This window comes from Phalangium opilio, unplaced genomic scaffold (genome assembly GCF_054372755.1).
Source record: "Phalangium opilio isolate 3A_F unplaced genomic scaffold, DU_Popi_V2 ptg000105l_1, whole genome shotgun sequence".
Classification (NCBI taxonomy): domain Eukaryota; kingdom Metazoa; phylum Arthropoda; class Arachnida; order Opiliones; family Phalangiidae; genus Phalangium; species Phalangium opilio.
The window spans coordinates 5,355,062-5,378,932 of NW_028324207.1; the positions used below are offsets into that span (position 1 = coordinate 5,355,062).

General features: G+C 36.8%; 2 protein-coding genes and 1 long non-coding RNA gene across 3 annotated transcripts in view; 1 reads left to right on the top strand and 2 right to left on the bottom strand.

The window, feature by feature from the left end:
- LOC149627457 (uncharacterized) overlaps window positions 1-23,871 on the bottom strand; it is a 232,942-nt gene that overhangs the window by 125,138 nt on the left and 83,933 nt on the right. The gene's annotated exons all lie outside the window — the stretch shown is intronic.
- Window positions 16,216-17,750, top strand: LOC149627459 (uncharacterized). Its single transcript, XM_089852149.1, has 3 exons — window positions 16,216-17,011; window positions 17,072-17,188; window positions 17,262-17,750. The coding sequence occupies exons 1-3, from the start codon at window positions 16,804-16,806 to the stop codon at window positions 17,303-17,305; spliced, it is 369 nt and encodes a 122-aa protein (XP_089708275.1). The 5' UTR covers window positions 16,216-16,803; the 3' UTR covers window positions 17,306-17,750.
- LOC149627460 (uncharacterized) lies at window positions 17,471-18,771 on the bottom strand. The gene is made up of 2 exons (XR_016374606.1): window positions 18,327-18,771; window positions 17,471-18,212 (listed from the first exon to the last, which is right to left on the bottom strand). It is a non-coding gene; the product is annotated as an uncharacterized LOC149627460 (long non-coding RNA).

Here is a 23,871-nt window from a genome sequence, read left to right on the forward strand (position 1 = left end):
CCTGTCAGGGAGGGCGCGGCGGCCGATTTTACGTACTCTAGAAAAAAAGTGGGAAATAAATCCCCTTTGCCAGCGGTATATGATGGGACACTGGTACATTGAAAGAAGGAGAGAAAAGGGTCAGATATTCGATTCTGACAACCAGGGGGATCGGCACTTTTTTTCCATTTTTTTTCTTTCTCTCGCCCCTCTATGGTACCATTGGAAATGCAGTGAGATTCTAAATAATGCATGGGAAGCGTGCGTACGTACGGTTGGTTGTACCTGCAGGGTTTATCCATTAATACAGCCTCACTGGATCAGCCTTGGACAAATTTCTTGGCCCTCACAAGAGAGATTCTTCTCTAACACCTTTTTTTCTATATATCTAGCCAGAAGTTCGTAAAATATCCCCGCAGAAGTAGAACGTTGTGACGTTCTTATTTTAAAAGTTATTTGTGAAACCAAATTGGTAATTTTTTAATCGAAATTTACAATTTGATATAAAAATCTTGCACTATTGTAATGTTTTTGAGAAACAACAAATTGCTGTAAAGCGTGTGTCTGAATTTTCCAAAGTATTATGATCAGCGGCGCATCTAAGCAAACTCTTTTCAAACGTGCTGTACTTCTATTTTTCATTCTGGAATTTGCATTTCGTATTATTTGGCATTAATTACCATATTAATTAAGAATAGACTGATTTTGCATTAAGTATTTTTTTGGCATTTTGAATATCATTACATTTTTATTGAAAATTAAGTTTTTAAACAATGAGGTCTCATGATTGGGTTCGATTTGGGATGGTTTTTTGATATTGAATATTGTTCAAATGTCAAAATAGATTAAAGGGAAAAACAGAGGAAATTAAGTCTAGAGAATCATATTTAATAATGTGAAAGTCTTAATTACCACAATAGAAGTTATTGAAAATTTCAAAAGTGTTCAATGTGGGCAATTGCCAATCTAGCAAGGTCTCAACACACTTTAGTAAAATAATGTAGCGAATATATAGACGGACCTTAGTCCCGTAATAATATACTTCGAGCGATGTTTTTATCAACTCCCTATTTTGCTAAAACCATACAATTCGAAAATAAATCACAAATCACCCGGGCCTAGATCCGTCTTATTCGAGTTTTGATATAACGAAATACGCTATAAATATTTAATAGCAAACGCCTCGGTATTGCATAAGCTTACTAGAAGCGCAAAATCGTAATTCAAAGAACAAAATCGACAGGTTTATATTACCATTGATAAGAAGAATTGTGAATGAATAGAAAACATTATCTGTCCGTTCTCAATTTTTTTCAGAAGTTGCCTAATACAAGACAATGGAAAAATTGGATTGCAAATAAATACTGAGACAAAATGTGTCGTTCTTTCTCGAATTTTATCGAACGTGTTGTTAAAATGAGAAAAATAGCAATATTTCTGTCTGTCTGATTGTAGCGTTTAGTCCGTGAGTTGTCGGAATCTAGCGCATGTAGCGCGTATCTCAATTTCGCAGCCTAACATATTTCAGTTTTCTATATTGAAAAAAAAAGATGTTTCAAGTGTGGAAATAAGGATAGAATGTTAACTAAAGATGTTTCATCCGTGTTATGTTCGAATTCGTAGTGAGGTATTGAAAAATACTTATAATGATGTACAAACATTTATAATAAAAGAAAAAGATTTCGGATTTTATTTTTTTATAGTATCTAAGACCGTTAAATGTGTTTTCAAATTTATTCTATAGTCATAGAGCATATTTTGCTTCTTAAGGAGCTTTCTATTGACATTTCGTGATTTTAAATATTATCTTCAGTCGAATAGAAAACTTATTTTCGAAATTATAAACGAAATTTTAAAATTTTTGATCAGATAAAATGAGGGAAAAATTAAAATTTTGTAAGGTTATCTTTTCGAAAGCTAAAAAGAAAATAGCCCAGCTCAAAACTTAACAAAGAGTAAACTAATCACAGCATGAAGGAAAAGAATCACTGCACTTTTCGGAGAATTTCTTCGCTTCTTATTTTTTTTTAAATCTGAAACTAATGGTGTGCAAGGAAAGAAGTTTTCCTATGAAGAAACTTCTAAAACGCGGTAGGTTTGTAGTCTATACGTTAAATCATAAGGGATATAACAGAAATAATTAGCGTTGTGTTATTTTAAGGTACTTCCCTGAAAATATTGCGGCGATTTTTCTTCTCTTTAGGACTTTATCGGTGAAGTATTCGAAAACGGCGTACTCATTGGTGGAACTCCAAGCATTACACCGTACTCGACAGAAGAAATTCAAACAGAGTTTAGTGTTCGACGGAATAGGAGTCGAGACCTGAACGGAAAGTTTCGGTCTTGTTTACAGCGAGAGGACATCAAGCTTGTGAGTTTTGTGCTTTTGTTTCCTGGCATTTCTTTATTAACTAACGCTCCTTAGAGCGATAAATAAAAGACTGTTACACTCTAAGAAATCGAAGTGTTAAAAATGTGTTAAAAGGGTGTAAATTTAGAATACTCTTTTTTTTACACCGTAAAAACACCCAAAAGAGAGTTTTTATTACCTTGAGTTTTTGTGGCCAATTTAAGGTGTAAATACAGTGTAAAGTAACACTTTAAAAACACCCTTTGAAATTAAACATGGAAATTTATAATATGGCTGGTTTCTTAAATAAGGTCTTTTATTTCCATTAATGTTTGAATATTAGAGTAAAAAATTATTTGTTAAACATTTATTTAAAGATGATATTCATGAAAGAACATATCTTGCCTTTAAATAAAATAACTAAGAAATTGGTAATCAGGCGGTATTGTACCATTATAAAACACTGCTAAACGTGTTAAGCGACACTCTTACAGGTGTTAGGCGACACTCTTAACGGTGTTAGGCGACACTCTTAACGGTGTTAGGCGACACTCTTAACTTTGTTAGGCGACACTCTTAACGGTGTTAGGCGACACTCTTAACGGTGTTAGGCGAGAATCTTAATAGTGCTAGGCGAGAATCTTAATAGTGCTAGGCGACACTCTTAATAGTGTTAGGTGACACTCTTAACGGTGTTAGGCGACACTCGTGCTAGGCGACACTCTTAATAGTGTTAGGCGACACTCCTAATAGTGTTAGGCGACACTCCTAATAGTGTTAGGCGACACTCCTAAATAGTGTTAGGCGACACTCCTAATAGTGTTAGGCGACACTTTTAATAGTGTTTGGCGACACTCCTAATAGTGTTAGGCGACACTCTTAATAGTGCTAGGCGACACTCTTAATAGTGTTAGGCGACACTCTTAATAGTGTTAGGCGACACTCTTAATAGTGTTAGGCGACACTCTTAATAGTGTTAGGCGACACTCTTAATAGTGTTAGGCGACACTCTTAATAGTGTTAGGCGACACTCTTAATAGTGTTAGGCGACACTCTTAATAGTGTTAGGCGACACTCTTAATAGTGTTAGGCGACACTCTTAATAGTGTTAGGCGAGACTCCTAATAGTGTTAGGCGACACTCTTAATGAGATAAAATAAAAAACTTACTAGAAAAATTAAACGAATAGAAAGGGTTTTTTCATTCTTAAATTCCTTATTTTATATTTAGAAGTTACAACGATTCCATCCCTAAAAATCTAATAATTCTTGATGTTCTATTATCTAATCTCATCCCTCAGCCCTTTAAAAAAAGAATGACCATCGTCTACTATATGGATATTCACGCCAAGTTTTGCTGCGTTTCAAATTTCGCGGGAAATTTAGGTTCTAAAGCGTGCCCCTTGCGGACGCATTCGGCGAATTAAAGGGTACCGAAAAAAATTGTCGAAATAGGCCTGAATTAATAATGTTGGCGAAGTTACAAGGTCAGGTTTTCTGGTTGTTTAACGTTAAAGAGTTACCAATAATGAAAATATTTCTCTGATGGTCGTGTTTTTTCCCTACCCTTGAACAGAATTTACAATGGAAACCAACCTTGGGACGTACCATTTAACCGAACTCCCGCGCCTAGTTCGGCTTTACCAAAGTACGAAATAGCGTCAAAAGACGGCACTTACTGAGTGTGTATAATGCTAATATATCTCCGATAATAATAGAGTAGTAAAGAGATACCTTGTTTAACGATTTGCTAGCTTATCTATATATAAAAGAAAGGTGAAATAAGCCATAATCAATAACATATCCTTTGATATTATTGCAAAATGATGCTTAAAAGGATAAACTTATATTTAAATCGGGGAAAATAAACAATTTACAGTAAATTGTTGAGATTTTAATGGATTTTTAATGAAAGTTTTGTTTGTATTTCAAATTTATATCAGCAGAAGCAAGCAATTTTAGATCAGAGTAAATTTTGTTATTATTAGGGTTTTCTAAAAAATTTTTATTCGACCGAAGCCCAGCACTTTGAGCCTTTTAGGAAGAGTGTGGGCGCCGTGTACACTTAAAATTAAATTAACCTTCTTTGTTGCACCATCTATATTTAGTTCAGCTTTTGATGATTTTTTTATATTCATTTCCTTGGTTTTGAATAAATATAGACATAGTTCATTATTATTGGCATTAGGCAACACCAGACCAAGCCCCGGTCACTACACGCAAGCTACACGCGGAAGGCTGGCCAACTCCCACTGCCTCTAACGGTGCTTCTTGGTGTGAGGGAAACCACCTCCGATGGCAGCCCTGCCCTGTTGTGTTTGCTAATCTTATGGCAATAATCAAATGGTCTCTGATGGTCTCTAGGTTTTAAAACCACAACGCTAGTATTTTTATTCTAAAAAAATTAGGATTGAAGTGATATCATAAGTAGCGCCATGAACGCTGAATCTGTAAAGGGACTGGTAAACGGGATAGATTTTTCTCTATAGCACGTTTCCTTTGTAAAAAAATAAACCATAATACACCTAAATTTAAACTACTACTGGTATGATGTTTAAGTTTAAACCATGTAGAGACCATTTTCAGACCTCTAGTCTAGTGTTGACAGGCCAACTTGTGGGGCACTTGCTTTTTTGACATGTTTTATCATCATTTTGAGAAAAATTAGAGTACAAAAAGGGTTTTGCTTTTGTAAATGTTGTAGAGTAAATTAGATTAAACGCGTTTCTGGTGCTCGAAAAACTCTTAGTGAAAAGAGATTATTAAATTTAAGAAGAACGTCTAAATCTACTGCCTGAATATTATGGCCTCAAAAACCAATTTAATTTCCATTGCATTTGTACAAATCGCAAACTGTCTGCCTTTTTTCAGAAGGTTTAATACGGGAAAATTTACCGATTTTTCCATGCAATTTTACACTGCATTTTAAGATGATCAAATGGCTGACTTAATGCATATTAAGTTAGCCATTAGCACACTTCACTCCTGAAATACACTAACTTAAAGGGGTATAGTTCTGCACGTGAGAAATATTCCTCCTATGCGACACTCCGAGAGGTGTTAAACGACATTCTGAAAGGTGTTAAGCGACACTCTTAAAGGTGTTAAGCGACACTCTTAAAGATGTTAAGGGACACTCTTAAAGGTGTTAAGCGACACTCTTAAAGGTGTTAAGCGACACTCTTAGAGGTGTTATGCGACACTCTTAAAGGTGTTATGCGACACTCTTAAAGGTGTTATGCGACACTCTTAAAGGTGTTATGCGACACTCCGAGAGGTATTATGCGACAATCTTAAGGTGTTATGCGACACTCTGAAAGGTGTTAAGCGACACTCTGAAAGGTGTTAAGCGACACTCTGAAAGGTGTTAAGCGACACTCTGAAAGGTGTTAAGCGACACTCTTAAAGATGTTTTGCGACACTCTTAAAGGTGTTAAGCGACACTCTGAAAGATGTTATGCGACACTCTTAAATGTGTTATGCGACACTCTTAAATGTGTTATGCGACACTCTTAAGGGTGTTATGGAACACTCTTAAAGGTGTTATGCAACACTCTTAAAGGTGTTATGCAACACTCTTAAAGGTTTTATGCAACACTCTTAAAGGTTTTATGCAACACTCTTAAAGGTTTTATGCAACACTCTTAAAGGTGTTATGCAACACTCCGAGAGGTGTTAAGCGACAATCTTAAGGTGTTAAGCGACACTCTGAAAGGTGTTAAGCGACACTCTGAAAGGTGTTAAGCGACACTCTGAAAGGTGTTAAGCGACACTCTTAAAGATGTTTTGCGACACTCTTAAAGGTGTTAAGCGACACTCTTAAAGGTGTTAAGCGACACTCTGAAAGGTGTTAAGCGACACTCTTAAAGATGTTTTGCGACACTCTTAAAGGTGTTTTGCGACACTCTTAAAGGTGTTTTGCGACACTCTGAAAGGTGTTAAGCGACACTCTTAAAGGTATTATGCGACACTCTTAAAGGTGTTATGCGACACTCTTAAAGGTGTTATGCGACACTCTTAAAGGTGTTATGCGACACTCTTAAAGGTTTTATGCGACACTCTTAAAGGTTTTATGCGACACTCTTATCTTTGACACCCATTGCTTAAAAGTGTTATTAAATCCTTTCAGGGGTGTAAAGAAACAACTGAAACGGTGTCAAATTTCGATCCATATAAACTTATTTTAAAGGTGTTAAAGAACACCTTAGAGTGTGTAATTTAACACCCTTTGGGTTGTAAACCAACACTGGAAATGGTGTTGAATTTAGCACCATCAAAAAGAGTTAAAAAGGTGTAGACTTACACCTCTATTTCTTAGAGTGTAGTCTCAACAATGGGGCAAACTTATAAAAAGAACTCTAAAATGATAAATTTCTGTATTTCATTAAAACACAAGCACACAGGAGGCAACTCCAGATGGAGCCAAAGCTAAGTCTGAACGCTATTATCTCTCTGCTTGTAATATAAGGAGAAATTTTTTTCGTTTATGTTGAAAAATACTTGGTTGCAGAAATTAATTTTGTGCGTTCCCTTTTTCAATTAAAATAAGCAGACGCTTTAAAGTTTAAAGTAATTTAACTAAAAAGTTCTTCAGTATCCCATAAAAAGTGGGTTTGTAAATAGCATTTTTGAGCACTAGATAAAGTCAACGTCCGAAAAAATTGCTCTTGTTTCATATTTCAATTGATTGTAAACTATGATCTTTAAAGAATATTCTACTTTATTACTAATGTCGAATAAAAGGCAACAGATTTTATTACAAATGTCATGGCACAACATTTTTACTAAATAACATGTCGATGGCACCGCTTGTATTATTAAATGTCATCTAGATGGCACCGCTTGTCTTATTAAATTATCATGTAGATGGCACCGCTTGTCTTATTAAATGTCATGTAGATGGCACCACATTTCTTAGTAAATTCCATGTAGATGGCACCACATTTCTTACTAAATTCCATGTAGTTGGCACCACATTTCTTACTAAATTCCATGTAGATGGCACCACATTTCTTACTAAATTCCATGTAGATGGCACCACATTTCTTACTAAATTTCATATAGATGGCACCGCAATTCTTACTAAAAGACATGTAGATGGCGCCGCATTTCTTATTAAATACATGTAGATGTCACCACATTTCTTAGTAAATATCATGTAGATGTCACCACATTTCTTAGTAAATATCATCTAGATGGCACCGCATTTCTTTATATAAGTGGAAATTCCTTGAAGATACAAACTTTCTTTTATATTAACGCCAGGCAACCACTTCGTGTGTTTATCGAATTTTTTCTTATGCCTCCATGGACCATTCCTTTAGAATATACAGTGAATAGTAAATTTAGCTTCGCCATCGGCTCTTTCAAAACAACAGAAAATAAAATCCAAACACAAATTTTTTCGGACGTTTTCCGTTCCTTCTTCCTTTTCTGGAGAACAGAATCAGTTTGAATTGTTACCACGTACAAATATAGGATCCTGCTTATTTCATATACTATCTCTCCAATAGTATTACAGTGAGATTAGCATTGTGTACGCTATCAATTTAACTTGACGAAGCGCAAGTCCGCAGCTGATATTTGCTATATTCAATTCTTTTTTCTTACGTTTCCATTTTAGGTCACAAAAAGCGTAAAACAAAATTCTGCCGGAAATTCTAAAAATTCCCAACACGAAACGCATTAATATGGAAATGGATCTGAGAGTAACGACTTGGATTTTAATGCCGTTTAATTCAATTTAAAGAAAGTTAAATCGTACGTAAAACGCCTTATTTTTATGGGTTAAACTTTTAAAAATAAACTAATGAAAAAAAATGTCAATGCGTTTTAAATAGTACTAAACTACTTGATATAATTAAAATTGGGTGAATCAAATATACGAAATGTCGTAAGATTTGTAATTGAAATGTATAAATATAAAACTTCGAAATAATATAGCTATGCTAATTTTTATGGTTATAATTTTAATTTTTTTGAAAATCATCATTGGTAAAGTACCTACTGTTTTGACAGTTTTGTAAGGTGTTTTTCGTTATTTTTGCTCATCTGTTTCAGAGTCTCGCTGCGTAGTATGAATTTATATTTTAAAATCAGATTAAAACAGTCGTTTCACGCTTTTACAGAAAAAATCTTATAATTAATTTGTTATTGACCTATTCCATAAAAGTATAACATATGTCCCAACATTACATATATTTCGTAATGCTAGAGACTTACTGAGAGCTAGTTCCAAAACGACGCGAGGATTGACTACACAGTCTACGCTCGGTTTAACAGTCCATCTTCCTATTTAGTCTGCCCTAAGCTTTTGAGAGAGGTTCACCAGGCGTCGCTTTACGAGAGTCTATGACGTTTCACCTACGTCACTTCATAACAATCTCTAGTAACCAGTGACAAACTTATTGAACATACCTAATACATTTATGCAATTCTTCTAAAACTACGATTCTATAACTAATAATTCTCAGGATTTCTTTCAATTCCTCTAATTTTGAAGGATGATTTAGCAGTATTGCACGTTTTCGCGAAGTGTCTTGGGTCGAAGTAAAAGCTCTTATTCTTATTCTTCTTATTGACGATCGGAGCAGGAATACCGATATTCCTGAACGAAAAACAAAATAAAAGGGTGGCCAAGATAGAAATGCCAGGGAACACTCAACTTAAGAAATGTCATCTAAGGAAAGCTCGGTTGCGTACCGGTCATCGCGCTAGGTGAATAATAAGGGTAGAAATACTCCCGCAAGTTATCTCTTCACTGCATGGGTTACAAGGAGTTTTCCTCTGCTGCTGGTTTACGGTATTAGTTAGTATAGAGCGCTACCCCTTAGCAGTAGCATAGGGTCTAGACAACATCCCTCAATAAATTGAAAAGTCACTGCTTGGGTTCCGTGTGGTTCCACGCATGCCCATACCTATTAACCCTGTTAGGAATGACCTAATCTAAAGACGTAATGTTCTAGCTTTAACCACTAATTAGGGATAGGAATATTGTAATTTAAAGTTAACGAAAAGGTTCCCATAAACCACCCAAAGTCTATTTATAATTGATATAATTTCAAACCAGGCAACACCGAATAGCTTTGCATTCCCAAACAGGCTGCTTTCTATGTTAAATAAAGCGAATCTGCACAAAACAATGAAAAATAAACCCTTTATCTTTAGCATTATTGAACTCTCAGCCTTTCCTTTGTTTCAGCGTTCCCTGTAAAAGAACGGGTCGCTGGAAAGTAATAAAAACCTACAACGCATTTGCCGTATATTCGTTTTGGTCGACCTCCTAGGCGAGCTTCTCTTCTTTCCGCGTCTGTAAGCGCGAGCTGACCTCTTCTTCAAATTCGTCCACTCCGTTGAACAGCCGAGACTCGTCGTAAATCCGCCTTGTTTGTGTACCACCCTCCAACCCCCAACCAGAAAAGAGCGTCTCGCTCTGCTTTCTAAATATCGGGTCTCTTTTTAAATCTCCCTTTTCCAGCTCGAGCTTTCGCGTATTTAATTAATGGCCGTTCTTATTTGGCAAGACTTAATTTTTAATGCCCAATTCGCTTTTCTCATTTTTGGAACTGAATTTTCGATATTATATACGATAGTCTTTTCTAGGCGCATTTATTTATCTGTCTCGAATTCCATGGTTACAATTATTTTTAGAAGTCTCTCGGATTAATTCTTTTCATACGAGGTTGTTATTCAGTGAATACAAAAATTTTCTTCATTTTATGATTTTAGGCGTAAAGCTAAAACAAGCTGCCCCGGCAGAAAGAACACTCGTGCGGGATATGTAAGAGGGGCTAAAAAAGCGAGCATGAGATAAAAATTTCTTTACCATACCTCCAGTTCTGAGCGAGTCTGATAAATATTAACTGAACAGTAGAACTCGCAGCAGACAGCTTTCCTTCTAAAACTTAAGAAATTCTCTAGCGCCATGCCTAAACCACAGCACCAACGCTAAACCAAGGCACCATTGCGTGCTTCGGAGGAGGCGGAGTCTTTTTATCTTTTTTTCTGTCTTCAACTAGAGTTTGTTCTGGTGGAGTCACCAAATAAGTGCTTACTGTAAAAAATGGAAATCGGAATTATGGGGATGAAAAGCCCCGAACACACGGTATTCCTGTCGCCATTCATTGTCAAAGAAAGACCTTGGAAAGTCGGAACAATAGAGAGCTTTCAGTTGGAGGAGGAGCTGAGTCTCGTGACATAATTTACGCTGCCATATTGGTGGGTTTAAAACAGGAATGTAGCTGAGACCACCCAATATGGCTACCAGAACAGCGGTAACACTTGGGAGGGTGTGACGTACTACAACCCAATCTGAAAGCTCTCTATACTCGTGCGAGGGGGATTCTCCCCCGCACGAGTGAAAAGGAGATTCTATAAAATGAAGTTTTCTGAAATTCGAAAACAGTTCACGTGAAATGATTTGTCTTCTAAAGGGCACTAAATGTATCAAAAGTTAGAAAACTTTGGAAATCACTGCTATATGGCATATCAATTTTAACCATACTTTTAACTATACTTTAGTATAACTGTAACTTGGAACGCCAATTAAACACTTTCTGCAAGCGTTACTAACGGACAGATGCACAAAGTTGCGTGCTTAATGTTATGAAAATTATAAATGCAAGTTACCGAAACCATTAGTGGATAAATTTATCGTGTCTGGGAATTAACAATTTTTTTTATCGTGTGAATTAAAAGGGTATCAAAATTGCATGGACTTCTTCTCTTAATTAGCGTGAGTCAATGTTTAAAAAACTAGAATCTTTAAAGAGAATAAGTTTTGGGACTTTATTCGACTTACGTCATAACGATTTCCAGCGTATGATTTTTGGAATTTTCTAATACCTTTATATTTAAAAGGCTTATAAATAAGGAAGCGTAAAATTATTAGAATAATTTTGGGTAGCTCCCGCGATCTCAATTCAAGATAACGTAGTCTGTCTCCGAAATCCAAATACGGAGACTAATGGTCATCCGGTTTTGCAAAATGGAGCATAACTCGGCGCGCCAAAATATGACGTATAGCTGAGAGCGAAAGGTTCGCGCTCTGTTAAGTCCCGTACCCCTTTTACCCGGAATTTCGATAAATAACACTTACGCGAAAGAGAAACGCGTTGTCATGGTTACGACCTCTGGTATACTCGGGGTATTCCTATATTCCTGCCAAAAACCGATTTTCGTGTACCACCAAAAAGGGTCAAGTCTCACACGCTCTTTCTTCGTCGTTTTGCCCCTTTTTTAAGAACATTTTTAGACATCATGGGAAACTGGCAGATGCTCCGTTTCAATTTGTGTCGTTTAGTCCTTACTCTAATAGCTCTCCGTCTGTGGTATGTTTACTTCTTATACATACTGAAGCCTTGGGAAAAAGCGAGTCTAATCCCATCTCTAACAACCTCTTTCGGAAACTCTTACTAACCAAGTAATACATAGTTACGCTATGTAAATAGTTTTTCTTATATCAGAAACGAGGTCGAATGGTCTGGCTGTTTTTCAGGCTTGGCAACTTGTATTAAACAACCTAAGATTTTTAAAATCGAAGAGGGGTACCTACTCAAAATCCATCTGATTCCCAACTCTTATCTTGCACAAGGAATCTTGCTTTGGCACCATTTGGGAAGGGAATTCTACAGAAACCGTTACTTCAATTACCCACGTGACCAAACTCGTTCTAAAAGCACGTCATATTTCTTGGTGGTGAGTTTTTGGGCATCCATAAAACGTAGTATTTATACATATCAATCTTCAATGAGGAAACCCGGATTGAGCATCAGTAGGCCGCCACCGGAAGAGGTCTTTAATATTTAAACCCAGGTCCTAATGGAAAACTTCTGTGATATTTATGTTGTTATTCATATTCACAGGTATCGTAGACCGAATATTGAAAATAAAACCCTAGTGTTTTCATCTCCTTCCAGCTAATCTCGTCATGGTTCTTGCCGGCTTTCCGCTGGTGATACCATGTAAAACGAGATTGTTAATGGCATTTCCGTACAGCGTGCTACCAAAAACGGATTTTTGTAAGAAGAACGTTGAACGTAGCAAATTCCCTACTCATCATCGACTACTATGCATGTTTTGATGGGAGTGGCTTAGAATTTCAAAACTCGCGTTCGCCATCTATCGGCCTTATTCTCTTATATTGTGGGCTTTAAATATAGATACTGCATAAGGCAAGTAAATAATAATAACAATAACTTATAAATTTACTACAATAATAATTTTAGCACAAAGATAGAAAAATCTGATATTTAAGGAAACATCAATTAAATATATTCTTAACTTTTAAACTTAATTCCGCTAATTCGGGAGTTATATCGCATTGCTGTCCACTTTGCTTTTTTACTACTGGCGCAATTTCGGAAAAAATTATTTAACCACGAAAATAGAGATAAGAATGACATTTTCGATCACTAGAAGTCGCTATTTACAAAATTTTAGGGTGGAGTCAAAATATAAACAGACGAAGTTTCTGAATAAAGTATGCGAGGATGGTACCAGAGGTTAAAGCTATGATCCGACGTTCTTAGTACATAAATCCGTTTTTGGTGCCACCAACAAGTATTATTATAATATTTCACTTTATATACCATGCCAGATACCCTCAATTACGGCATCCAGAAATATAAACCTTGCCTTATTGACAAGTGTTTTTCAACCCCACTTGACTAACAACAATGGTTCACAACCATTTTCACGAAGGAACTCTTATACGTTTTCGGTAATAACAACATTAAACGCTACAGAGTTTACCATCATTTTCTTGGTTTCTTACTTAGCATCGACATATTAGGGTTCTACGACTAGTCTTGAAATAGCCAATATATTCGGAATAGCAACGATATATTTTCGCAGAGATGGGTTTTCTAAATTTCGCTTTTAGTTTGAATGAAAATTTTCACTCGCTTTAAAATATAAATAAAAACGTAGAGAATTCGGAAGATGTTTTCCCGTCCTAATGCGTTTCAGGGAAATTTTAAAGGGATAATATATTACAGAAATAGGCTATTTGAGGTTTGGTGAATTTTCAGAAAATAAAATGAATTTTAAATATTTTCTGAATATCGAGGGGAAATAGCCTAATTCTTACAGTTGCATCTGTATTATGAAGTAAATACTGCTATAAATATATGTTATGAAGGCGTGCCATGTTTGTACGGAGAAAGTTGTTTACCGATATTAATTAAAAATATAAATTTTACCAATTTTCCCACTCACACTATTTATTTCTAATTATATCAGCCCGGAGTTGTAATGTAAAGCTGTTTGAGCTGAGCCTTGAATATCAGTCAGTACTTTTACTGTAAACTATTTTAGTGTTTTATGTGGTCAGAAACTACATTTTAAATGTCAAGTTTTTGAAAAATAACGAAAAGTTATTTTTTCATATTCCGTAGTGCTAGAGACTTACTGAGAGGTAGTTCTAGAAAATATACGCCAGAATTGACTACCCTCGGTTAATTTTGCAGTCCATCTTCCTATTTAGTCTGTGCTAAGCCTTTGACAGCGCCTCACGAGAATCTATGACGTTTCACCAACGCCACTTCATAACAAGCTTTCAGAAACCAATGACAAACTTATCGAACATATCTTATGAACTTATTGCGCAACTCTTATTTAGATTTGGCAGTGTTTAACCGAGCAATAGAAATAATTTAAAAAGAGATCGGAAACCCGAAGTATTCTATTGATTTTTCATTCAAAAGCTTTAGAATCTATGATTAAAAACATTAGAAAAGACGGTGTAAACTGCAAACGGTGAAATATTTAAAATCTTCAGGAAAACTTTGGAATCAATATTTTAATATTTGAAATCCTTCGCTATCACTTTAAAATTTTAAGCTCCGAACTGAAGTACAGAAATTCGTAAATGTTCCCATCCGCGTTTCGTTTATTTATATAACCATATTTATTATTATAAAAGCCGTAGAATCCGAAAATGGTTAAATATACTTTATATTTAAAGAAAAATGAAGAGCTCTTCAATCTAAAATTTATCTAAACTTTAAACGGAGCATTGCGAACTATATTTTATGTCTAAAATCGGCGATAGTAAAAATGAAAACAACGCGGAAATTCTCAAAGACCCTTTCCTATTTGTTCCCATAAGTTTATCACGATAAGTACCCTTCCAGCGAAATCCAACAAGAGAAATGCATTCAAACTGCAGTTTTTTTTTGCTGAAAAAAAATGGTTTCCAATACTTCTGACTCAGTGTTTCCCAAAATTTTCAGAGTTGCAACACGTTTATAGGTGATTATAAATATATGACACATCTTGAACAATTTCTATTATTATCTTTGTCATTTACGACCAAAATGTTCGGTGAATATGTGATTTGATAATCTGTGTTACGTAAGGGCACTAGATTAGACACACGCCTCTAGAGTCAGTAAGATCCTTTATAGACCAATAATGACTTAATACTAACTTGTACCAAACATGTTTTTCGGTAAAAATATCAGTTTTGTCTGTGAAACATATATTTATAATTATTTTTACCAAAATATAAAATTTATCGGGCTGTCTCACACTACAGTAATGTTTGGAAAACACAGATCTGATTGATACTTAGCAGAGCTGTATTAAGTTTCATCAGAAGTGAGATGAGACCAGAAGTACTGAGCTAACCAAATTCTTCACTCGGCGAAAGTGAATATTCTTGATAACACACCAACGGTTGGCCCTCTGGTAGCGGTTTCTGAATTTTCCCTCCAAAACGTGAGACGCTTGAGGTGGTAGACGGCCGAACTAGATTCAAGGAGCCGGGTCCGTGTTCGGCCGCTTTAGGTTGAGGGGAAGGGGATAGGAAATTTTTTTGGAACTCGACCAATTTTTTTCTCAGTAGTGTAGGCGCGTGGGAAGCGACATAAAATCCTCAAATTTGTTCACTAGTGCCATGATCTATTACCAATGCTAGAGCCCTTCACTTCTAGTCTCATCTCACTTCTGGTTTCATGCAAAGTGATATACGCATTCAGCGTTTAAACTTATGGTCCTAAACGTATGACGTTACAAGATAGGAAAATAGGCTAAAGCCTTATTTTGATTCTTAAAGGCTAACCCTAAAAGCAAAGCAAAAAGATATTTACCGAACAAATATATTTTTCGAAGCTTTTTAAATCAATTTTCGTTTCTGTTTGGGTTCTACACAAGCCTCTTTAAACCGTCGCCATTCTCAAAGTTTCATTTCGTTCGTCCACTAGAGAATGTTTACAATTTTCTCGAAGGATTCTTTCTTGGTGGACTTTAGATTCGATGTCTAGTTGCTCTCTTTTTTTCGGCGCAATTGCTGGTTGCCAGCCAGACTCGAAATAGAAAAACCCAACTCAAATAAGGATATAGAATATCTTAGTGGGTGGCTTCAAAACTAGAAAATGTGTAGTAGGAAAATAGGAAAAAGTCCGTTTAGCTCAAGGAGAAGGAACGCTTGTCTGCCAACAAAATTTCAGCCGACAGGGTAACTTTTTTACTTTTGCGCTCTTTAGAGCAGCGAAAGTATTGTTCCGACCTCTGTTGGCTGGACGGCTGGCTGGATTTGGTGTAACCGCATAATAAGTTTCGTCATAAATAAACTTTTTGAATTTCAAATTTCCCGCGAATTTTTTACTCGAAATTCATCCGTAGTACACCTCACACCTCATAGGTGGCGTAACGTATTTAATTTCAATTGAAATTATTTTTCTGTCGGCGCCGGGCCTCGAACCCGCAATGTCCCAATCCATACGAGACGTCAGTGAAGAACGCCCGAGCGCGCGCCTTACCACGAAGCCACGCTTGCTTGTAATATAGAGTCAGATAATTTATAGTGAAGAGAAGAGAGAGGTACAACGATACGGACCCCCCCCCCCACCTCCCCGACGCCCGCCACGAGACGAGAGAGAGAGGACCCCCCCCCACCTCCCCGACGCCCGCCACTGGATGCTGTCGAATATATATTGTATCGCGCTAGAGGAGGAGAGATCCAAGAGACAGACAGACTTCGCACGCGCGCCAGACTGCCTTTAGCGCTGTGTTCCTTGCAATTTTTTTTGCTATTTAATAATTATTATATATCTTTTTAATCCTAGGCAAGATTAGATTTCTACTTGGGAACATAAACATTACAATTAATACTATCATATTAATCAAAAAAGAAATTAAAGTTCTCCCCGACTGAAGGCGCGATAAGCAGAGAGAGTTTTCTAATTTCACCAATGATATCGTTTTTGAAGAATCGTCTGCTTAAAAGTTAGGGAGGTTGATTTACTAAGATGATTGATGATTAGATAGTTTAATCAGGTGTTTAAATGTAACTTAATTCCGGCGATACCATTAATGACAAACGCAGTCAACATACTCATGGTTTAATTAAAGTTAATTAAATTGAATTGCTCAAAGATAATTATAAAATTAAATCAACAACTCAACTATCGGCTCAACGATAATTTGGCTAGTTTTTGTCAGTTTTGCTGTTTATTTTAACGTAATTAAACAATGGTTAAGTACTGCAGCGTGTATGGGTGTAGAAATAATGCCACAATGAGTGGTGTCCGCTTTCACCAATTTCCACGCGACGTTAAATTGTCGAAACAATGGGATATAGCTTTAAAAATGGGTAAACCACACACCAAGTCCATGGTTGTCTGCTCCCTTCATTTTAAAGAAGATTATTACCGACCTCAACCGAAATATGAACATTCAGGTATGTTTTAAGCGTATAATATTAATTTAAAACCAATTATAATTAGAGTTATTATTGTAGATAAGTTAAGTTACCCTCCCAGACCCTTGGCTGTTCCTTCCAAAAAACTGCCGTTAAGGAAACATGATCAACAAATATTGAATGCCACCTCCATAATTTCATTAACAGGATTACAAAGTAAGGGTCTATTTGATGCGATCATTAAAAATATTAACAGTAAATTCATACCCCTTTTTCATGGACAAATAAGGTAGAGAGGGCCAAGAATGGGGGAAACTACGAGTCTCGAGATAGGGTATTTTTGACACTCATGAAACTAAAACTTGGCATTTGATTTCATTCACCGCTCTATCAGCTTTGTTTGGAATAAGTAAAGTTCAGACCTCAAATCATTTTAAATTAACTCTTACGCAGTTCCCAAGCTTGTTAAAACCCGTGAAAAAAAATGCAAATAAATAATGCATTAAAAATAAATAAATTTATTTATTATTTATTAAATAATAAATTTTGAAAAACAATTTTATTTAATAAATTTGTAAGGTTCTATCACATTTTAATGAACTTAAAAATATCACTTCAGCCTTATTTGCGCCATTACATTCCGTCCTTTTTATTCCATTTCAAATAATTTGGAATGTAGTAATTAAAATAAGCAAAAAACCTTTTGAAAAAAGTAATTTGTAATCTTGGTAAAAGATTGTTAATAAATTTTTGGTCTTTTGGCACATCAATAACAAAACAGTCATCTTCCAGTTTAGAATAAATTCCAAAATGACAACTTTGAAGTCCTAAAAGTGCCAAACTAAGTTGCACTTGCCCATAATACATTTGTTTGGGTTTCAAAGAAAATGTTCCGTCCTTCTTGATTACGTAAGGAGTTTTCTTGAGGACTTTTCTAAGTTTCCTTTTTCACCAATGACTGGACACTTCATTTCGACCAAATTATCGTTGACTAGACCGTCAGGGGAACACCCCAAGAATGGATAAGAAGGGCTGACTTCGAAACCAATCCTCGTTACTTTTAAATTAGACTTTTTTTTCAAGCAACAAGAGTTTTTTTTTTGTTTATAATTCCATACTGTGTGAATTCATTTCCCTTAAAGTTTGACTGAAGAGCTTTTCGAATTTTTTCAGTAGTATCTTTTAGAAAATATGTGTAATACTTGTAGCAATTTTGACAAGAGAGAGAGAGCAACAGGTACTAAACAAAATGAAAACAGTATTACCAATTTTTATACTAATGTTATGACCAAGGCTTAAGAGTTTACATAACTAACTTGGTTAATATTAGGGTGATTAGGTTTTCAACACTTACCATTTTTGAAAATATTCTCTTCTGAAAATTGTGGTTCATTCATTGCAAGAAATTTCGAGAACTAATTTTCATTTGGCACTGAAATATCAGTTTAAACATCACATACACATTGCCGCTGATGCTGCTACAGGTGACAGGTCTCAGGCCTGCCATTATGGTTTCCCCTAGATCAAGCTTCGTGTTTTCTCCGCACGGTGGCACTAGTGAAACTTTTCGTTCTAGGCGCGGAATCTGGCAGCCCTGAACTAGGGAAATTTTGGTCCAAAAAGGGAAATTTTAAGGGTTAGAAAGGGAAATTTCATTTGTCCCACCTGGCATCACTGCTTTGAATTTCCTTTACTCTGGTTCTCTTGCGAACTCTGTGTTTAACGGCTGTGGAAGATTTCTTCTGCTTTTTGTGAATGCTAATTGAAAACTTATTGTTCGAAATAAGTATTTGTTTTGAATTTTGTTACCATAGTTCTCATTTTTTTTTTATTAGGCCTATTAATTTACCACTAATTATAGTTTATTTTCAGAATTAATTTCAAGTAAGTATTTATTTCAACGGGTAGTTTTGTTTTCTATCATTGTCATATTTTATTATTTGTTAGGCCTATTTACGCGTAAACCAAGATTGTTTTCAGGATATCGAACAAGTTATGAACTAAGTTAGGACATTTTCAACGGTGTGAAATCAAAATTGACCTTGTGCCGTTTTACTCGGCTGTTATACAAATACGAGAGAGTTCAGAAATGGCATCTAATGTGAAAGAAACAGCAGCGGAAAAGATGAGAAGGCTACGTTTGAATCCAGAATTCAGAGAAAGAGAAAAAAATCAAAGACGAGAGAGATATGCGGCAAAAAAGAAGCTAGAGAGGCAGTTGGTGTTAGAATCTCCTGCTAGTCAGGGCCCTTCTACCAGTGAAAGCTCTTTAACTCTGCAGAACCCATCAACTAGTCAAAGTTCTTCAACTCTGCAGAACCCATCAACTAGTCAAAGTTCTTCAACTCTGCCGGACCCATCGACTAGTCAGAGTTCTTCAACTCTGCCGGACCCATCAACTAGTCAGAGTTCTTCAACTCTGCCGGACCCATCGACTAGTCAGAGTTCTTCAACTCTGCCGGACCCATCGACTAGTCAGAGTTCTTCAACTCTGCCGGACCCATCGACTAGTCAGAGTTCTTTAACTCAGCAGGACCCATCAACTAGTGTGGGCTTTACTTGTCAGGACCCATCAGCTGGTCAGCATCCTTTAGCTTCAGTTGTGGATCAGAAAACTAATAACATGCAAAATTATCTTTTGAAACGGAGACAAAAGCGAGCAGATTCTAATTATGCTCAATCTGAGTTAGAAACGGATAATCTTTCTAGGAAGAAAAGAAGAGGAAATATGGATTATGCTAAGGCGGAAATCCAGAGAGATAATTCTACAAGGCAAATTAGGCGTGAAAATTCTGTGTACCGTGAAGCCGAAAACCAGAGAGATATTTTGTCAAGAATTGATCGGCGTCAAGATCCCAACTATAGAGAAGCTGAAATGCAGAGGGACAACGCTACAAGGCAGATTAGAAGACTTGATGAAAATTATGCTGAATTCGAGCTTATGACAGAGTATGCTAGGAGAACCGTTAGGAGACAACACTCACAATATTTCGAAAACGCCTATCTGCAAAATATATCATATGGTCCAGATTATAAATGCGAATGCTGTTCTGGACTATTTTTCCGTACTTCTGTTAAAAAAACAGAGTCGGTGAAATACTTGTCAGTTGAAGGAGTACATGAGAGAGTGCTTCCGTCACATATTTTGTTGTGTGGTTCTTGCCACAGCTACGTTTCTAGAAGGAAAGTACCACCACTCTCCAGAGAAAACGGCTATTTTTTCCTGATTTGCCCATGGAGTTGAAAGATCTTACAGAACTTGAATGTAGAATGATTTCTCCGCGATTACCGTTTATGCAAATAAGAAAACTAGGAGTTGATCAGCAAAGAGGCATTCGCGGTAATGTCGTAAATGTACCAGTTTCAATCGACTCTTCTGTTTCAATTCTGCCCAGAGGCCCCACTGACACTCAAGTTATTCAAATTAAACTCATGAGGAAGAAGGAATATCAACACCACTATATGTTTGAAACAGTTCGTCCCAGAAAAATACTGGATGCTTTAAAGATTCTAATAACAACTCCTTTGTATTTGAAACATGAAGTTACAGTTCCAGATGAAGTGGCTTTGGAGTTCAGCGAATCTAATAGTGTAAATTTCGTATCGAATGAGGAAGATATGCCAACTGAAGTAGAGCACACGCCCCCTGTTGGTACAGATCAACTAAATAATTTCGTATCGAATGAGGAAGATATGCCAACTGAAGTGGAGCACACGCCCCCTGTTGGTACAGATCAACCAAGTAATTTTGCTGTAGAACCTCAACAAGCACCTGACAGCGACCAGGAATGGGACGAAATTGATGAAGAAACAGCATTGAACAATGGCAACAGTGATACCCTTTTGCTTTCATCTGAAGATCTAATTACGCCCCAGATTGAGAGTATTGCTTATGCTCCTGGAGAAGGGCAGACACCACAATCAATTCTTTATGATGAGGACTCCGAATACCTTTCTTTCCCGAGTATTTACGCTGGCCAAGCTTTGAAGCTACCACCTAAGGCAACGTACACACAGCAAATAAAATGGGAGTTCAGATGCAGCGATAGGCGTTGTGCCTCTAGTATTCCAAAAATATTTTATTCCTATGTTAAATTAGTATCGTCAAAACTACGGAGCGCTACTAATATTTGCATGAGAAAAACCAAGTCCAAGGCTGGCCAAGCATACACAGCGGGAGCATTAACAGCGCCTGGAAGTTTGGATTCTTTGGTGAAACACGATGATGGTTACAAAGTTTTGGAAAGCGTCAGATCTTCCCCTGGCTATTTACAACAGCGTGAGAAAGATCTTCTGGCTATGGTTCGCCAACTTGGTAATCCTACGTGGTTCCTCACGCTGAGTGCCGCTGAGACGAAATGGGAAGAGCTTTTGGGGTCCTTGTGCGTCATTGCCGGGCACCCTCGAGAAACTGCGAAAGAATATGTAAAAACCTTGGGATTTATGGAGAGAGCTAAGCTTATCAACGAGGACCCTGTCACCTGCAGCCGATATTTTGATTATCGTTTGAGAGAATTTTTCAAGTTTCTGCGAAGCAAGGAGTCACCGATTGGAATCATTGATGATTACTACATTAGAATAGAGTTCCAAATGAGGGGATCACCACACGCCCATATTCTACTATGGAATAAAAACGCCCCACAATTGAGAACCGATAACTCCAATCTAGAAGAGGTTATCATATTCATTGATTCCAACATTACCTGCTCGAAAGGGGATGGAAGTGAAAAATGGAACAACTTGGTCAAGCTGCAAACTCACAAGCATTCCAAAACCTGTCGTAAGAAGAACGATAGTGGACAGTCATCGTGTCGTTTTGGCATACCTTTTCCGCCAATGGGAAGAACCCTTATTTACGACCCTTCTAAGCGTGATGAAAACGAAAACGTTGAAGAGGTTGAAGCCTTAAGCAAATTGGTGCGAAATGCTATCGAGAATTTGAAAGTCGAAACTGCACCGGAAACATTTGAAGAATTTTTGGAAACGCTGAACATAACGGAAGAGCAATATATTGCAGCTATAACTTATCCAATTAGAAGGCTCACTGTCCTTCTGAAAAGGTCGCCGCAGGAAATAAGAATTAATCCATACAACAAGAAGATTTTGGAGTTATGGAACGCTAATATGGATCTTCAATACGTCCTAGACCCGTACGCCTGCCTCATGTATATAGTTTCCTACATCGGCAAAGCCCAAAAGGGGATGTCACAGCTCTTGAGGGAGGCAATCAAGGAAGCGAAAAATAAAGGCAGTGGTATAAAAGAGAGATTAAAAGTTATTGCTAATAAGTTTATTCATTGTGAAGAAATTAGCGCCCAAGAATGCTGTTACATACTACTTTCCATTCCAATTTGCCGGAGCAGTCGTGCTCATATTTTCATAAACACTTCACCCCCTGAAGAAAGGGTACACATTTTGAAAAGACCATCTGAATTGGAATTATTGCCTGATGATAGTACTAACGTTTTTTCTGATGGAATCATCGAGCACTACATTGTGAGGCCCGATGAACTGGAAAATCTCAGTCTAGCCGCTTTCGCCTCATGGTATGAGTTTTCCCGAACCAAACGCAATAGGAGAACCCAAAATTTGAACGAAGATGAAGACCAAGAAATTGAAACGACTAATGTGGAAACGTCTCTTGAGCTGAAAGATTCTTCAGGATACGTCAGGAAAAGGATGCAGGCTAAAGTAATCAGATTCAAAAAGTACAGTATGGTGAAAGATCTCAAAAACTACTGTCGAGTGGAAATTATGTTATTTTTACCTTGGCGTTGTGAGGAAACCGAATTGCTAGAAGCTAACGTAGAAGAAATTTATGAAGCCCATAAGCAGGAAATATCTGAAGCTAGAAGGGAATTTATAAGTGAAGTTGATGACTTGGATCTGGACCAAATGATTCAAGAAGTAAGAGAAAACCAACACTCAAATGACGTTCAAAATATTCAACCTATGATTGAACATCAAAACGAGCGTGATAGAAGTTTCACATTGGATGACCCGGAATTTTTTGTCAACTCTCTTCAAGAAGCCGTTTGTGACGTAACTTCTGATATTCAACAGTCTAGCGCTGCCGACTTCACTCCAACAATTACTCTTGTCAACAATGAAGAATATTACAGCATGCTTCGAAAACTAAATTTAAAGCAGCGAGAAATTTTCTGCTACGTACTAAATCATTTCAAAACATCTCAAGAAGAACCTCTGAGGATTCTGATAACAGGCGGTGCTGGTGTTGGGAAAAGTCTCTTGATTCAAGCCATTTTTGAAGCCGTATCCAGGCATGAAAAGAATAAACCCGGTGCCGATCCATCACGATTATCTGTTCTAAGAACGGCATTCACCGGGAAAGCGGCTTTTAATATTGATGGTGTCACTCTTCACTCTGCCTTTAACTTGCCAACAAATCAATTTTCTGGCAAGATGAATCCTTTGGACAACGACACTTTGAACAGAAAAAGATGTTCACTTTTAGGCCTGAAACTTCTGATAATAGATGAAATATCTATGTGTGGAGCCAAAATCTTCAATTATATTAATGTAAGAGCCCAACAAATCTTCGGATCTCCAAAGCATTTTGGTGGTATTTCAGTTGTTCTCGTGGGAGACTTCAACCAGTTACCCCCTGTTGGGGATAATTACACATTTATGCCCTTAAAAGAAAAGAACAACCCCTATGCGGCCCTAATTGGAAGTCCACTGTGGGAGGAATTTAAGTTGTATGAGCTTGATGAAATTATGAGACAGAAAGATGACAAAATATTCGCTATGGCTTTAAATCGAATGTCCATGGGAGAGATGACACCCGCCGACGTTGACTTGTTTAGAAGCCTGGAAACATCTATTTCAAGGCCCCTACCTATGGAAGCCCTTCATTTGTTTGCAACAAATGATGAAGT

Coding starts and splice junctions, on each gene's coding strand:
- LOC149627459 (XM_089852149.1), top strand. CDS start 16,804: ATGGTTAAGTACTGCAGCGTGTATGGGTGTAGAAATAATGCCACAATG. Junction 17,012..17,071: donor ACCGAAATATGAACATTCAG/GTATGTTTTAAG, acceptor TTATTATTGTAG/ATAAGTTAAGTTACCCTCCC. Junction 17,189..17,261: donor TTCATTAACAGGATTACAAA/GTAAGGGTCTAT, acceptor TGGACAAATAAG/GTAGAGAGGGCCAAGAATGG.